Source organism: Pterocles gutturalis, unplaced genomic scaffold, assembly GCF_000699245.1.
Source record: "Pterocles gutturalis isolate BGI_N339 unplaced genomic scaffold, ASM69924v1 scaffold22606, whole genome shotgun sequence".
NCBI classification, from domain to species: Eukaryota; Metazoa; Chordata; class Aves; order Pterocliformes; family Pteroclidae; genus Pterocles; species Pterocles gutturalis.
In genome coordinates, this window is record NW_010098436.1 from 13,737 (window position 1) to 30,568 (window position 16,832).

Sequence of the window (16,832 nt, forward strand, 5' to 3'; positions counted from 1 at the left end):
ATGCTTTATCTTCAGCCTCTTCGGCACATGCCCTGGGCATGGGCTCTTTGTACTTATTCTGGACACGTTCGGACCTCCAGGACTGGGTGGCCTTACAGATAGCAGCCCAAGCGGTAGGTGTTCGGGTATAGCAGTTTGTCTTTTTAAGGGGCATCTGGTGATTGTGGTAAAAGAGAGGGTAAGGCATGCTTGCGAGGTTTGAGAAAGCCTTCATATTCCTTGGGTTTTTTTTCATACTTTTAATGTTGTTTTTTTATTATAGTTAATGTTATTACCATTCTATAAAAACATTGTGACTGCTTTCTTGTAATTATAGGGGGAGTTATACATTTTTAATGGAGTTTAATGTTTTTTCCATACAAATATACAGAGCCATTTTTTTCCTCAGGCTATGAACATTACTCTCATTTGAATCAATACATTTCAACTGTTAAATATGTCAGAGAGTCTGTTTTAGCAAAGAAATGCCACCTTTTGGAGCCATAAAATACAGTGAATTGAAAGCTGACACCTAATATATTTTTCATTGGATACAGATGTTCAATGCAAAACTCATTCTTTCAGCTTTCGTAAAAGGGAACAGAAGTAAAATACTGCAACTTAGGGTACAATATGCAGTGACCAAACTGCTAATGCAATTCAGCATTTAAAATATAAGCATATTGTTAAGTAGCTGTGTCTGTGTAAAAAGAAAATATCTCTAAATAGATTTTAGTTTTTTTAATGCTTGACCAGTGAAAAAATAAATCTATAAATCATAGGACAGAATAGATACGTAGAGTGTGATTTATATTTTTTTTTTAATTTTACCTATGTGAAAAATTAAGCTTTCCAAAATAAAAATCTTGAGTAGGTTAAAAATATTTAAAATATATATATTTTTAGAAGAAAATGTAAAATGCATTGCTCTATTAAAAATAAAGCAGTTCCTATAACAGTCATTTTTCAAATTTAGCTTTCTAATGGCTTTCTTGCCAAAAATGCTGATGGGGCAACTGGGAAAAAAAGTAGACTAGAATGGTGATGAAGGCTTTTGAGGTGCTGAGATGTTCAATTTTTGTATCTTTGGGCTATTATAATTTTGGTCCTGGCTTCAGCTGAGCTGGAGGCACTGCTAAAATGTTGACAGTTATGCACAAGCTACCCCTGAATGTCTGCAGTGCTGCTACTTCAGTTTTGCCTGGAGAATTCATTTAGGTATACAGGAGCTATAAAGTGGGCTATATGGCAGACAGAATTAAGGGGGAATAAAAAACTGGAAAAAACCTTAATGTTAAACAGATATTTCTGAAGTAGAAATGTGTTAGAAAAAACAAGTTTAACTTCAGCCAAAAAATAAATCTGCTGTTGTATCTGAAGATGATTTGCTGCAAAGATCTTTGTCTTAGTCTTTGATTTTTCATATGTTCTTATCTCAACCCACGAATCTCTTTTGCCTTTACCCCTTTAATTCTCTTCCCCACCCCCAGGAGGGGGAAGAGGGAGGGTGAGTGAGCGGTTGTTGTGGTGTGGCTAGCCATGGGGTCAAAACTACAACAATGGTAATAATGGATATATTATGAAATCAGAGTGTTTTGCCTTTGTTCTTTGGGTGAAAATTTTGATTTATGTGGCAAGTAGATATATAGCATGAAATTTCACTCTCTCCCCTTTTTTAATGTACTAACTTTACTTCTGAAAAAAATCTTTCAAAGGAGTCACTGGAATATTCTGTCAACTTCTTGCAGAATCAAGACTTAAAGTCTTTTTAAAAAAATACAGTTCTTCTTGACATGATTTTTTACTTCTGTCACAAAAGAAGCTGCAGCAGTGTTAGCAACTCTTACCATATAGCTAACCAGGCACACTGGTGTAAACCATTTGCCTGGTGTACTCTGTCTTTTAAAACACTATGTTAAAAGCACTGGAATTTCAGAAGTAAAATCAGATAGGTGGAGTCTGATATGCTAGAATGATTTTTCAAATACCACATGCCTTCCCAAAGAAAGCATGATATTTTTGAATAATTTGCCGTATGTCTACCGGAATGGTAGTAGTGAGGTTATTCACTAGATATTCAAAGAAATGAAAGTTTTCCAGTTAAAGTAAATTTAAAATGATTATCAAAATTTCTATTGATTTAACTTTTAAACAGATGCAGTCTATACTGTTGCACACTTTTTTTTTGCCATGTTAACTTTCTGTTTGCTGTTCAGGTAGAGAAATAACAGCAGAAACCTTTATGGAGAAATTGGATAATGGTGCCTTGCTTTGTCGGTTAGCTGAGACCCTGCAGGAGAAATTTAAAGAAAACAGCTTTGATGCAAACAAGCCTGGCAAAGTAAGTGTCGGTAAATGTTCTAGCACATATTATCAGTATCTGACCTATCTGACTGTTTTGGTACTGAACTTTGTTGCACAGTTAAGAGATTTCATTTGTGGAGGTTCTGCAGACAGGCAGGGAGGTATTTGCTCTGTGTAGAAAAGCTTCAATACAAAATTGGGGAAATTTATATTTCTTGGGTAATTAAGGTAACTATGAGAGGCAGTTATTAAAAAAAATGACTTGTAACACATGGAGGATAAGACACAGAACAAGATCTAGCAGTGTGATGTGGTTAGCTAATAGAGAAAATGTGATCCTTGTATTTATTTGCAAGTGGAATATTAAGTAGCTGTAGGAGGTGCCTTTCCCTCCATAAACAGCTCTAGGGAGGCCGATATGAAAACTGTATAGTTAGTTTTGGTACCTTGAGTTTAAAGGTCCTGTTGGTATGCTGGAAGAGATTCAGTAAAGAGCTGCAGGGGTGATGTGGAAAATTTGAACCTTCAGAAGATACTGAAGAGCTTTGCTAACGTCAGGTTAAGATCTTGCTTGGCCACAACCTCCCTTTAATTTAAATGATTTTCACAGAACAATCTTATTGTGAGAAATTAAAGAGTGCAGCAAGATTCTTTCTGGGAGAAGTTAAATTAAATATTTGACATTTACATTAATGTGTTTACTCTGAAACTGGTTTAATTTTTCACATTGAATTCAGATACATCTTCCTTGAAAGATAAAACAGGCAAATACACAGCAGGTTAAAACAGAGCCCAAGAGCAGAAAACACAAAATGCATCTTCTATTCTTGATGTTTTCATAACTACTCTGTAGTTATAATTAGGGCACAGCATAAATTTTATCATCAGTTCTAAGAACTGACAGCCTTGTTTCAGCTGCAGCTGCATAAGTTGTTTTTCTTGGTTCCAAGCTCATAATTGTTGTTGCAGAAGAAAATGTTTGCACTAAGTCAGGCTTTATTTATTATTTTTAACCTTCTGTGGGTTGGGGGGGACAGGGGGATGTTGTTTGCTTGCTTTGTGGGGTTTTTTTGTTCCTCAAGACAAAAGAAGAAGTAGCTGGGAAGAAAGGTAAGAAATAAAGTAGAGAAGAAACGAAGCCTTCCTCCTCAAAGGAGGAAAAGACAGGTGGAACTTATATTTCATATTTCAAATTGTAATCAGGGTTTAGTTAGTAGAAGTACTGGATGACTTCTGAGTTCCTCTTCATGATTTGATCCAGCTTGTCTTCATCTAGGTGGTGGCCTGTTAGTGTCATGGTAAATCCCAAGCTGAGCAAACACGACAGTCTTGGGTTGAGTCCAGGAACTAGCTAGGCAGAAAGGGTTACTTGTTTTGGGGTTTTTTTTCCTTATCAAACAAACAAACAAACAAACAAAAGATACCATTATTGACAAAAACTACTAAAAGTTTCAGTGAATACCCGAAAGGTAAACTTGGCTACATGGTTCTAAAACATTCCCTTTTTATCATATATTGCCCAGCTGGCATACTAGAAAATCAATTAAATCACAAAGTTTAAAGCTTTTTTTTTTTTTTTTTTTTTTTTTTCCCCCAGAAAAACCATGTCTATTTACTATAAAATTCTCAGGAAAATAATAGTCATAAATTCTACTACAAAGTTCTAGTGAATATTCAGAAATTCAAACAATATGTTTTTGTTATATAGCTAACTACTGCTTTTGGGGATTTTGATTGTTTTGTTGGGGTTTGGTGTGGGTTTTTTTTTTTTTTTTGTATCGTCATACTTTAGTCTGATGGTGGCTCATCTGGAGAGGTAACACAGAAATGTATCAATGTTTGGTACTTATGTCTTTTGCCACTGAAAAGAGGTAGACCTCCTTTCTTGTATTAACTCAGCTGAGACTATGGCTGTTCTTTCTTCAATTAGCTGATCCTCTTTTCTTGAACCTGTTACATTAGAAGCCAATTAGACATCCGTAATCCCGTATGTTGCAATTACTTAGATTTGTTGGTCTTTTATCTGTCAAACTGGTATAACAGGTGATGCAATTAAAGGGAAAAAAATTCTGCTCCATTGTTATTTTCTCAGTGGATATTATTTAATTCTTAGTATAGTAAGATTTCAAATAAATGGCCAAGTAATAGATCGGTGTCATTGTAGACTATTGGGGAGTTATTTATCTTTTCAGATTGTAATTCCCTGTTTAGCAGTTCTAGGCAATAGGACTAGTCTACACACTGGAAAAATCTGACTTGTGGTGCCAAGGAAATTTATAAGAAGATTATACTATATGAAATTTACCATAGTGGGAATTCCACAATCCTCCCCCGAATCGTTGTTATGCATTCTGTTAATAATAGAGGTGGAATTTTGAAGCCATTTGGCCATTTCTCTGTGCACAGGAAAACGGAAACATGATGGTCTTTCACCCAGATGCCCTGGTGACTTCACTGGCAGCTGGAAGAAGCTGCTGGCTTCTGTAGAGTCCAACCTCTATCAAAAGAGATAATGTGCTTTTCTATCCATATATGTAACTTTTACTTTTTTGAGATAGAAGCAGACAGATATCAAATGAGTGTCTGCCAGAAGGATCTGCTTGCAGACAGCACCAGGTTGCAGCTGAGTGAGGGAGACAGGATAAGGCTACAGATAAGGAGGGATGGGGGGGAGAATCTTCCTAAGTCCCTCCACAAGCTTGAAGATCTGCTCTGTTTTCGTAAGTGAAGTTTTTCCTTGTATGTGAGTTACTTCTTAGATGGCAAAGATCCATAAAATATTTTGGTTTTAGTTTTGTCTTAGAAGAAGATCATCTATCCTATTCTGCTTGATATGTGCTACTCATCATTAATTCGCTTGTGCAGCTCTTTGGGGCTCTCTGTATTAGACTGGTGTGACTGTATGCTATATTTTTAAATAAGTCAATTTGTCCCCTTTTTTTTTAGGTTTTATAGTCATAAATAAATCCAATCATGTTCATCTATAAAATGACAGAGATGACTGATATCAATCTTAATAAATGCGCACAGTTTGTATGGTAGTAAGTTGTTGGAACTACCTGTGCTGCTGCTGTAATGATCTGCTCTCTAGAAACTACAGACTTACTAGTATAGCAGTAGTTATTCTGTGAAAGTGATTCATGTCACAGGATGCCATTTTATAATTTTCTCCCATTGGCTTGGATTTCATCTCCATGCTCTCCTAGCAGTATTTTACTTTTCCTGACAGACAGTTAATTTGAGAATTTCACAGCTGTACAAACAAATTCAAAGCATCAAGGCATGTGCAGTATGCACAGAGACCCTGGGTGGTTGGGCTTAGTTTAGTAAGCCCATTAATTAAGATTTAAAAATAAACATAAATTGTGTTAATAGCTATCACCATTTTAATAGGCAGGGCATAATAGCCTGCCCACCATCCTTGAAGCTGCCTATATGTGTAGGAACATTTCACTGAAAACAATGCTTTCATGGCAAATGGGTGAAAACATGTTGAAGCTGAATCGTCCTTTTTCTCCTAGTTCTCAGAAGTTAATCAGATAAATCTCAACTCAAATCTCTCTTAGAAATACTTTTGAATAATGAATCAGAATCAAAAATTCAACCTCATTTTCAGGAAGCCAGAATATAGATTTGATTTGGCCTATAAAAGAAATGGAAGTAAGTACAAAATAAATCCAGATGCAAGTATTTCTTAAGTCATAGAATGTTTAATTCAAATATTCATTTAATTCTATTCTTCCACTGGGAGCTGATTTAATAAGGTTGAACTGAACGTGCACGGAAAGAAAGCTGTTGTGTCGAAAACGGCAAGTAAATTTTGTCTTAGGATGTGCACGTGCGCTTCCATTGAATCTGTCTATGAAAACAGTAATTTATGCACACACACATTCCTTTATTTCCTAACATTAAGAGAGTCTGTCCATGTCTTACCCATAGTCCTAGTATCTGAAGTGTATTTTGCAGTTGTTCCGTATCCAAAGCTTTCATGTGCTCCTGGGAAATACACTTAGAGAATCTAATACTTGGTGGGTGTAGATGACTGTGACAGCACTGGCTTCTCAGAATCACGCTGGTTTGTGTAGTCGGATTTTGGACTAGTGCAAGCACCTGGAGAGTCACATTGTGCATTTTGAGAGTTACAAGTGAGAGATGTAAACCAAGATTTGGGGTGGAAGTTTTTTGCCCCTAATTAAGTTCTAATATTAAGTTGGATCTCAGAGGCGAAGCAATTCAGCAGTTGCACAACAGAAAACTCACAGTTTATTTTAAATTTCAAGATGTTTATGTTTCTGAAGAGAATTATGTATATCTGTGGAAGTAGAGGCAGAATCCTGTAAACTAAAGAACTTTAAAAATCAAGGAATCAACTTGAATTCTGTCAATATTGAAAGAAAGGGCTAGTGGCAAAATAACACTATTATGGACTCGAGGCCAAGTTAATTTCTCAGCTCAGCTGTAAGCTTATTGTTTGCTCTTGGGAAAATACATCTCTCTGCTTTCATTTTCAACAGCTGAAACCTGGGAATGCTGTTCACTGTACAATAGTGGTTTGATTTGTGAACACTGTAAAGTGCTTTGAGCTCTTCTTATGCCAAACAGTGTTGCTACCCCATTCGGTGAGCTGGGATCAGGGTTAGGTAGTTCCCATTATGAAAACAAATTGATATTTCACTTTGCTCGTTTAAAAAAAAAAAAAAAAAGGAAACTCACGGTTCTCTAAATGTAGATAGGAGGCAGACCTTTGCTTGTGAATCCACTGATTCAAAGAGCTTTGTGTCTGCTCTGCAATGGGGCCACAAGCAAATGCAGTAAACCCGGTACTTCTGCAGTAGAGAATCTGGATCAATGGTTTAGAATTTGATTCATCTCCCAAACCAGTGAGAGTCAGGATTGAGCAGCAGCTCTAGGATTTCTCCAAGAATTTATGAGAACAAAAGATGAGTTTATGCATGTCCCATCTTTTCAATCATTCTTTTGCGTTAAGGGAATTATGTGAATGGAGAAATTTAGCAGAGTCCTGGAGGTTCATGAGAAGTAAAAAATACCTCTGAGTATCTCAGGCCTACGTTGTCAAGGAAAGCAAAATGTCTGGTAGTAGTTTAGAAATGAGGATATTTGTTTTTAGAAAATCTTATGTACCTTCATATGGATATATTATTATATTATAATTGGTTAAATGACCGATGGATATGCTACTGTAACCCTCATTTGTAAGTAATCCAGGAAGACCCATTCAAGTCTTGGACAAGGTGAAACACTTGTACAGATACTGTAAGGTTAAATTGTTATTTTTATTTACAGAAGACCATGCACATCTGACAAATTGTACAAGGTCATGTCAGCATATGTTCACCTAAACTGTTCAAATATCAAACCAGGAAGAGAACTAGGAAAACATTTAATAATTTCGCAAGGCAGCTAGTTTGGCTGGTGGACAGGAGGCAGGCTGTGCTTGGCATAATTCAAGGACTCAGTAGCTGGTTTAATGTCTAACTAACCCTGAATAGAGTAGTAGAGACCACAGTGGTTTTGAAGGGCTCTTAAAAATGAGGAGGCTAGTAAAAAATTCTTTGGGCTAGATATTATAGTTTATAAAAATCAATACCTAAGCTCTTCGAGCTTCCCTTACTGGAGTTGTCAAAAAGTGGGTGTGCATTAAAATTATTCAGGACATTAAAATGCAAAAAATAAGCCAAACCAGAGAACTTCATTTTTCTTCTTCAAGTAGAAAAGGTCATGCCTTAAGTTAATCTTTGTCTTGACAAATGATTGAGGTGCTGTGCAATGAAAATCAGTAAATTTATAATTTCCTTTCATTTGGTCTTTCTGAGATGTAATAATACTTTTTGAATTTACTGCATCAAAGTATTCTCAATTAAGAATAAGACTAACGGATTCCTAAACAAAATCAGATATGTGTGATTGTTATGGGAACATCCATAGGTACAATAGAGAGAATTGTTTCAATGTTTTTTAAATTTGGAAAGGGTATAAATTTTCATGCCTGAAGGTGTATTTCAAGTTCAAATGAAAAAGGCTGAGAATAAATTTTCTCTTTGGACAGTCTCTTCTATCTTTGGCTGCTTTGAAGTATCTTCCTTTGAAGCATGTGAATCTTACTAGTCTTAGATCCTGGATGGCCAAGCTTGAAAGTCTGATTCTAGTCAACGTGGTGGTTTTATTTTTACTGTAAGCTTTGGTTTCTCAAGGTTGTCTGTGTCCTGCAGATGAGATGGATTCCCAGTAAATACAGTAAACTTGGTGCCTTGAACCTGTCTGCCCAGTGTAAGGAGCCCTCAGCTACAGCAGAGCCATGTTCAGGTGCTCTCTCTAAGTCATAATTCTGACTCTCCAGTCGAGAATTGCATGAATGTGGTTAGACTATGAACAGATTCTTTGTGGTCTGGGGCAGCAATTTGCTTGTCTGCACACTTGTACTTTCTGGAGACTTTTGTTTTGCAGTGAAAGTTTGTGGAGCCAATTTGTAATCATATACAGTATAGATATGGCCCTCAGTTACTGGGGAGAAAAAAAAAAAGAGTATTGTCTTTTTGTATATTAATCTTTATGGTGGTAGACAGATGTGGATATGAGAGGAAAAGAATAATCTTGTGAAATGACTCACAAGTGCTAATCCATCTGGAAGGAATCATTTCCACAAGACTGTAAAGCTGTTTTAGAGAATTCCTTGTACCTTTCTCAGACATGTCAATAGCTTGCTGAGCCCGTGTTCAACTGGATTGCTACCAGGTTTCTTGCAGATACTGTAAGATTTGCCTGCAACAGGTCATGTGGACAAACACTATATGGTTCAGAAAATAATTCTTACAACTAAGGCTTTTCTGCTTGCAGGAGGATTGCATGGTAGGATAGAGTTCTGTTTCTCACCAGACCAGAAAAGGAGATTTCTGAACAAATTCAGGATATTCTGTGGTTGTGTGCTTGGTACCTTCCAGGTGAATATACTGAAGAACTTCTTACAAGCTTTTAGGTGCACTTTAAACCATGCACCGGGTGGGGGGAAGAGCTACACAATCCTGGAAGGAGCACTGAGACATCATGTCTCCCCAGATCGTTCCTCCCACTGATAGTTCTTGCCCTTGGGAAAGCATGGTATGTTCCACTTTGGCTGGAGCACGTGTAATCTCTGTGTGAACTGGCCTTGCTTTTGTCAGCAAACCTGAGGTGAGGATTCTCCTGTGTACCCCTCCATCTGCTCCGATTTAATATTGCAGAAATAATCAGAATCTGCATCTCCAGGTAGGTGTCATGGAAAAAGCAGTGCAGATTTAAGCAGTTAACTGCCTGTTAGCTTCTGCTTTGGAAATAGATCCTAATCATTCAGACTGCAAATCAGGTCAAGAGCAGAACCAAACTTAGACTTATAATATCAGTTAACTGGAAGACATCTCAAGTTTTTTTGATTAACATTGTTTTTGTATGGAATACTAACACATGGACACTTCATAGAATTTGTATTAAAAATGGAAGTTTTCATAACATTTTTACCATTTCTTCAGTCCAGGTATTGCAAGTAGAGATGGCATCTTTTCTGAAAGAAATAAACAGCCTTTTTTAGATTTGCTGGATTTTGACTTTATGTTAAATGCATTGTAACATTCCTATTATTTATTTTGTTAAGTCTTTAAAGCAAACTGTAAAAATCTTTATAACAGATCTTTCTATGGGGCTTTTTATTTAGGCTATTAGGAATAGTCTGGAACAGAAATGTAAGATGAGGGACTTGAACGGAAATTAGCATATATCTTAAAAGCTTGAGAAAATGTAATTTAGACCAACTATCTTTGGCTTAATTGTGCAATTCTTAGGTCAAACTTAGTGTTAGTAGTTTTTAGGGAATAGTGAATAAGCAAGAAGACGAGAATCTGGTCCTTTTACCAATACTGAGTCTTGAACTTACAATAATAAGTTTTTGAAACAATGGGAACAGTTAATATACAACCATAAATGATGACTGCAATGCAGAAGGAGAAAACAGAATTCACCTTCAGGCATAGACATCAATTTATAGATATCATAATTATATCTAATTTGTTTATTTAAACAAACATGTATTCCCATTTGGGCTTGTATATGTAAATTGGCTCCAAATGCTTCAAATATACAGTAAAGCTTTGTTCACAACTTTAGAGACTGATTTAAAGCTGTTTTGGAAATCTGGCTATATAGATTTAACATTCCAACATGTTTTTCAAATCATGGACATTTTTAAATTCTACTCCAGCTTAGAATTCCCAGGGCTCTAGCAGTTTCCTTGTGGTTTCTAATTGGAAAACTCACAGAAAATCAGATTCTTTATCATAAAGGCACAGATGCAATTTTTCTTAAAAATGAGCATCCAGGGCTTTGGAGAATCAGACTTACCTGCAGTGAGCTACATGTGAAATTCTTTCTGAATGTTTCCATCACCTGTATGAAAATTGTGTCTTTGTTAAACATCTGGAAATCCAAAAAGTGAACAGATAAAGCATCTGAAAAAATTCTGTCTTCCTTGAGACTGCATAGGTCTTTATCACAGTCTTCTTTGACGCTTGGCTCGTGTTAGGTAAAGCACCATTTGGAACTAATCTTGCAGAAATGGCTGGGAACCCCCTACCCCACCTTCCACTTCAAAATGTCACCAAGTGTGAGATTGATCATCGAGAGAAAAACAGGAGGAAAAGGAAGAGGAGGCATGACTGTAATATAGGAGTATACCTGGTGTTATAATGACTGCATCAAGGAATTTGCACAGCTTCTTACATTTGTTATTCAGACTGCCAGTGAAAAGTTATCCACTATAATTCCATAGATCAAAGAAATATATTGGTTATTTGAATATAACCAATATAATAATTTTATATTACACCACACTGTAAGTGAAAGTATGGGAAACATCTTTTGATGTGAAATTTTAGAACCTATAGTGTGTTATGATGGACTTCAACTATTCTGATGGAAATTTTCTAAACATTTTCCTTACCTTGGGTTCTTCTGGAATGATTAAAGGGAAGAAGTGATTTTGAAATTTCTGAGAATAAAATGAGTTGTTTTTGCCAAAATTTAATATTTTTCATATTTAACTTCATTTTGAGAGACTCATACCCCCTTCAAGAATGTGACATTTGATAAGACGTGATTGTGGGTTAATGATTTTGAAATAACCTGTGAAAATCCACTCAGTTTTGACCATTTTGTATCTCATGGAAAAATTGCTGCTTATGTATGTAGTTGCCATGTTCATTCCCAGGTCCTGCTGTGTGACAGTGAAACAGCCACAAACAGCTTACTCAATGCAATCCTCCTGTTTTTCTCATCAAATTACAGTATAAATGAGAGAAACTCAGAAACCAGGATTGTTCAGCTTCTTCAACTAACTCTGCTAATTCAGCTCTAGCTTCTGTGGTTGTGATGGGGAAAAGCTCACCATCACATATCAAAGATAAGCTGTAAGAGCAACTATGAGACTTGCTCTGTTCTGCTCTAATCAGATATCAGATAATCAGAGTGTTTCTGTTAAATTAATTTTTCATAACTATTTAGTAACCCCATCTTTTTTTGAATTATAACTCATGTTTTTATCTTTTGCTGTGTGACCAGTAAGCTATGTCTTGGACAGAGCACTTAGAAAAACAAAGCCATGAAATAAATTAAGTTAATCTTAACTTTTAAAACTATATTGTTGTTAATTTAAGCTTATTCTCCATCTATGGTTAAGCATAGATCTTACTCTTAAGATGTTAAAACTAATGCTATATGGAAGAAGTGGGAGAATGCCTTTTACTTTGATACTAAGAGCATGTCTAAACCATTCGCTTAGTTCTGTATTTATTTTAACATTGTAGTCTGTATGTTGATATAAAGCCTTGATAATGTTAATTATTTTTATTGGCATATCGTAAATCCATTAGGTATTCCAAAGTGATCACAAATGCCTTCTTAGAATCTGGGAAGTTGATAATGAGTGATTTTTGGCTTTTAATGATCTTTGCAGTGATTACAGAGGGTAAAAATCTGGTCAACACATGATCTTTAAACTTGAAACTCAACCTGCTATTCCATTAAAATGGCATCTCTCTACAGTACTGAATATGACAGTGCAAAGACTGTATGTCACTGAAAGACAATGTTCTGCCAATTGTTAAGTGAATTGCTTAGGTATGCTTTCTTTGTTGTATTTGCAATGCCATTTTTCATTATTCTGGAAGCTGTTCCTGCTTCCATGTCTGTTGAAAAGTTTGGCAATTTTTATTGATGTCTCCTAAGCCTTCAAAATTTCCATGCTGATTTTTTTTTTTTTTTTGGGGGGGGGGGGGTTGGTGATGTTTTGGTTTTGTGGGGTTTTTTAAAATTTTCATAGATTTTATCTATTATTTCGTCTTTGGGAGGGCTAAGGGAATTATATTTGTTTTTTCTTAGGTTGAATTTTTTGCATTGGGAGATGCTTCATTTTAAAGTCTATGTATTTATTTCCATATTCACAGAGTTCCTTCTATCCATTTTCCATATGCATTTAGCACATGGTTTTGATTGTCGGTCCAATTGCTGTAAATAGAAAGTGTTCTCTCCCACGGTAAATGGGGTAGGGGAGAAACTGAACTGGGCCCACCTTTCCAAGGAGTAGTTATTTTGACTTGTGTAGAGATTCATTCATTTAATGTCTAGTTCATACTCGTCTGTACTTTATGGCTATTTGCTACACCTGAATTCTGGCACTGCAAAGCAGGCAAAGGTAAACTTAATTTTTCTTTTTGCTGAAATGAGTGTCTGAGACACCACTTCTGTGATTTATAAATGGGATCCAAAACATTGTAGGTTTGAGTTCCTGAAGAATTAAGAATAGCAATGGAATAAATGATGGCTGGCTAGGGGTATTGTCACTCTGTGGTGAGGGGAATTGTAACAGCGCAGTAAGAGGAAGCTCTTGTAGCCATGACCTTCAGTTTGCTTATGTTTAACAAATTAGTAAAAGACAAGGAGCAAAATGATATTTACAGAGAAGATTGTGACAGAACTTCTCTTTGTATTCCCTATCCTAGAGAGCTAGTTCTGATTTTATAAGGGGGAGGAGGGCTTTTCTAAGAATACCTGAGCAAAATGAGGGAAGAATTTAAGAAGGAAAAGAATATCTCTGTGGCCAGCAGCAAAGTTCAAGGCAAAATCGTAAAAAGCTCTGAAATGGGTACATGTTCTATCTAGCTGATATACTCAAATTTCAGTACAAATTTATGCTTACATGACACCAAAGCGCCACATGAGAGACCCCACTGTAGTCAGATACAGTCTCCACAGTGTAATTTTCCCCCCATTTTGGTTAATGTAGGTCATCAGGTGATAAAAGCAAATTTTTCCTATGAGAGCCCAGCTAGCTGTAACCCTCCTCCATAATAAACAATATTGCTAATGTTTTTCCTTTTATTCAAGTGTGAGTGACAGTTCAAAAAGTCATCTATTCAAAGAGGGGACTATGATGAGGAATCTTAGAAATATGACTCAAGTCTGCTATAAAAAAAAATTAGGATTTTAATATGGATTTGTAGACCCTCATTTTGGAAAAAACAGTACAAAAAATACATTTTTCCATGTGATTTCAGAGCATCAGTGTAAGAGAGTCCCTTTTGGGTTTCGAAGTGAACCTGACAGCATTTTTCCAGGATTGCATCATATGTTTCACTCACACTTTCACATCCTGCATTAAACCACATGCACGCACATCAACAAGACAAGATTGTAAAAGGAGTGTAACTGGGGAACTGTTTTCATGATATTTGATAGGAGTAATTGCGGCCACTGCTGTTTCAAAGCAACTGCGGTTATACTATACTATGTCAACAAAAGTCACTTTTGCCATATGGAAACCTAATTACTTCAGAATGATCTGTTAGAAAGCACTTTTGAGATAGGCCATTTCTACAAATCAGTAAAAAATATTTGTGTATGAAACCATTCTTAAATAAGAGCTTTCATGTGTTATAGGTTAAACATTACAGTGATAGTTTTGAAAATATTAAAAAAGTAGACTTCTATTTAAAAGGTGGTAGGGAAATTTATTAAGTGATATGAAAATATGAGTCTTTCCTTGATTTCTGTGATAAACCTGATGGTGCTATTGTTGAATGTTGAGGACATTTTTGCTGTTCTCTTCAGCAACACCCTAATATTGTGGGAAATGGGATGAAATACAGAATGCTACATTTTAGTGAGATCATGTGATGCCAGGAATATTTACCTGTGTAATATTTGTTCCATAAAATGACTTAAGCTTTTTTTTTTTTTTTCCCCTTCTCTAATGTAGGTTTTTTCCCTTCTGTAGTCCAGGACACGCCTTGTTTTTACAGTTGGGTGTTCATCATTTCTGAGTTGTCTAGGGCACCTCTTAATCAGACTTCTTTTCTGTCACTATTCGTAGTGAGAATATCATGAGTCTGATCAGTTAAGCTCTGTACCTAGACTCTTATTATCTTCTGTCCGTAGCTGTTACTACAAAAACGTACTTCTAAAAGACACTGTGACCTTTATAATTGTAAAAGAAATGTTGTGAGCTCCATGAATGTCTAAGTTTCACAGTGAAGCTAAGTTGACTGACATGTTTAAAGGTCTGTCTTAGTTGTCAAGGTATGGAAGTGTAATTTATGGATAGTCCATTACGTACGTGAAGTTTTAGATGGTTTATTTGCTGACTCTTAACTGCATAGATTTCTGACACATAAACCATCTGTTCCAAATTGCTTTTCTTGAAAGCATTTCTATATTCAGTCATTACGATCTACCTAAATCAGAAGATATGAAATATTCAGAACCAGATTTATTCACGTGCTGTTATTACTGGGGAGCAGCAGTGAGCCAGGGGAAAACTAGAGTTTCCTGCGTTCCTGCCAGGCATTGCAATGCCTTCCCAACAGCCCCTTGGAAGAAAGGCAGCATAGGTTCTCCTGGCTCTCTCCTTGCTCCTTGCTGCTTTTTGAACTGCTGAGGGCATCTGTGCCAAGGAGCAGCTCCTGCTCTCCAGGACCAGCTCCTGCTCTCCAGGACCAGCGCTGCAGACTTACTGACACCCTTTGGGCTAAGGGCCGAGTAGAACAGATTGGTTGTGCCCACACTGGACCCAGGTTTCCCCTGATTGCCAGATGGCAGCCACCAGCCATATAGCACTTTTTTTTTTTTTTTGGTGGGTTTTTTTCCTAGTTCAGATTTCCTGAAATAATACGAGGGGTTTATCACAGACTTCCAGGACAGTGTTTAATACTCCTAGTATGACATGAAAGAACATAGGCTGGTTATTGGGGAATGCGGTAGGACAAAGTAGTTTAAAGGTACAGAATCATCTGGGCTGGAGTTGGAGAACTGAGTGGAAGGAAACAAAGCTGGTAAGATTTCACCTGTAATACCCTTCTGAGCTGTGCCTGGGGTAGTGAATAGTTTTTGTCTTGGAGAAGACTCACTAGTTTTCTGCAAAGGAGAGCCTGAGAGCAAAGTAACATATAGGCACTGTGGAAAATGCAGAGAACTGAGGAGTGAACTGGTAGGTGACATGATTTGACACTGCAGGTCTGCTCTCAGACAAAAAGTAACTGTAGCTTTAAGTCCTTTCCGTGCTCTCTGAAGTATCTTATGCACAAGTATGCAGGTGCCAGGAATATTGGAGCTGGCTTCTTGTCATCTCACTCCTGTCACGGTGCTGCTAATCCATCAGCAGGTCATCCAGCATTTGTGCTTTGACTTGGATGTAGTCATTCAAAAATTCCAAAGGGTATAGTTTTGTCAGATATGATTTGTCTGATCTCCTTATGTTGACCTGTTAACTCAGTCGGTTCAACACCCACGCATCACTTCAGATACTCTTGTCCAAGCAGAGGTATTATGGGAAAAGAATTTAATTCCATTTGATTTTAATGGTGTTTATAGCTGCTGATAATTTGGTTCTGTGAGAATATGACCAAGTATGTTGTATGTATGGTTCCTTTTAACAGAAGCAGGTGCTTTTTTAAGAGTATTAGACTTGTCCAATTAAGATCTCCTGAGAAAGGATATAGATGTGGGCAGAGACAGAAAAAATGTTGCATTACTTCTTCCTAAAGGCTATAAGTCACAAGGCGAAACTGAACCCATGAAGCAAGTCTGTAGAGTATAATGAGAATTTGCCTCAAGGTACAGATACTCATTGTTTCTTTGAAGGAATTAGTGTGATGTGAAAAGGGTGCTAGCTGAGAAATGTGTGTAGGGCTAATGGCTTTAAAAAAAAAAAAAAGTAAAAAAGAAAACCCTGGTCTGTGAGGACCTGAGCACTTTTACTTTTTTTACCTTTTTTTTTTTTTTTACATACTTTTTCCCATCAGAAGAATTGATTTAAAATAGTGGTTAACAACTTCTTTGTGCTCTGATCTGTAAGGTTGTTCCATATCTAGAGCCCCTTGGAAGAATTCATGTTTTTTTGTTTTTTATTTAGTTTGGATTTAGTGAATAGCTGTATTTACTTCCCCTACTTTCTTCCTCCTTCCCCTCCCTTGTTCCAGGATGGTCCAGGAGGTGATGTGGTGTCTGTGACA

General features: G+C 36.6%; 1 protein-coding gene across 1 annotated transcript in view; it reads left to right on the forward strand.

Annotated features, from left to right (window-relative positions):
* The window catches only part of GAS2 (growth arrest-specific 2), a 70,952-nt gene that overhangs the window by 5,096 nt on the left and 49,024 nt on the right, over window positions 1–16,832 (forward strand). The window contains exon 2 of the mRNA XM_010073017.1: window positions 2,196–2,320. Within this exon, the coding sequence (XP_010071319.1) occupies window positions 2,196–2,320 (125 nt within the window). The remainder of the gene's footprint in view (window positions 1–2,195; window positions 2,321–16,832) is intronic.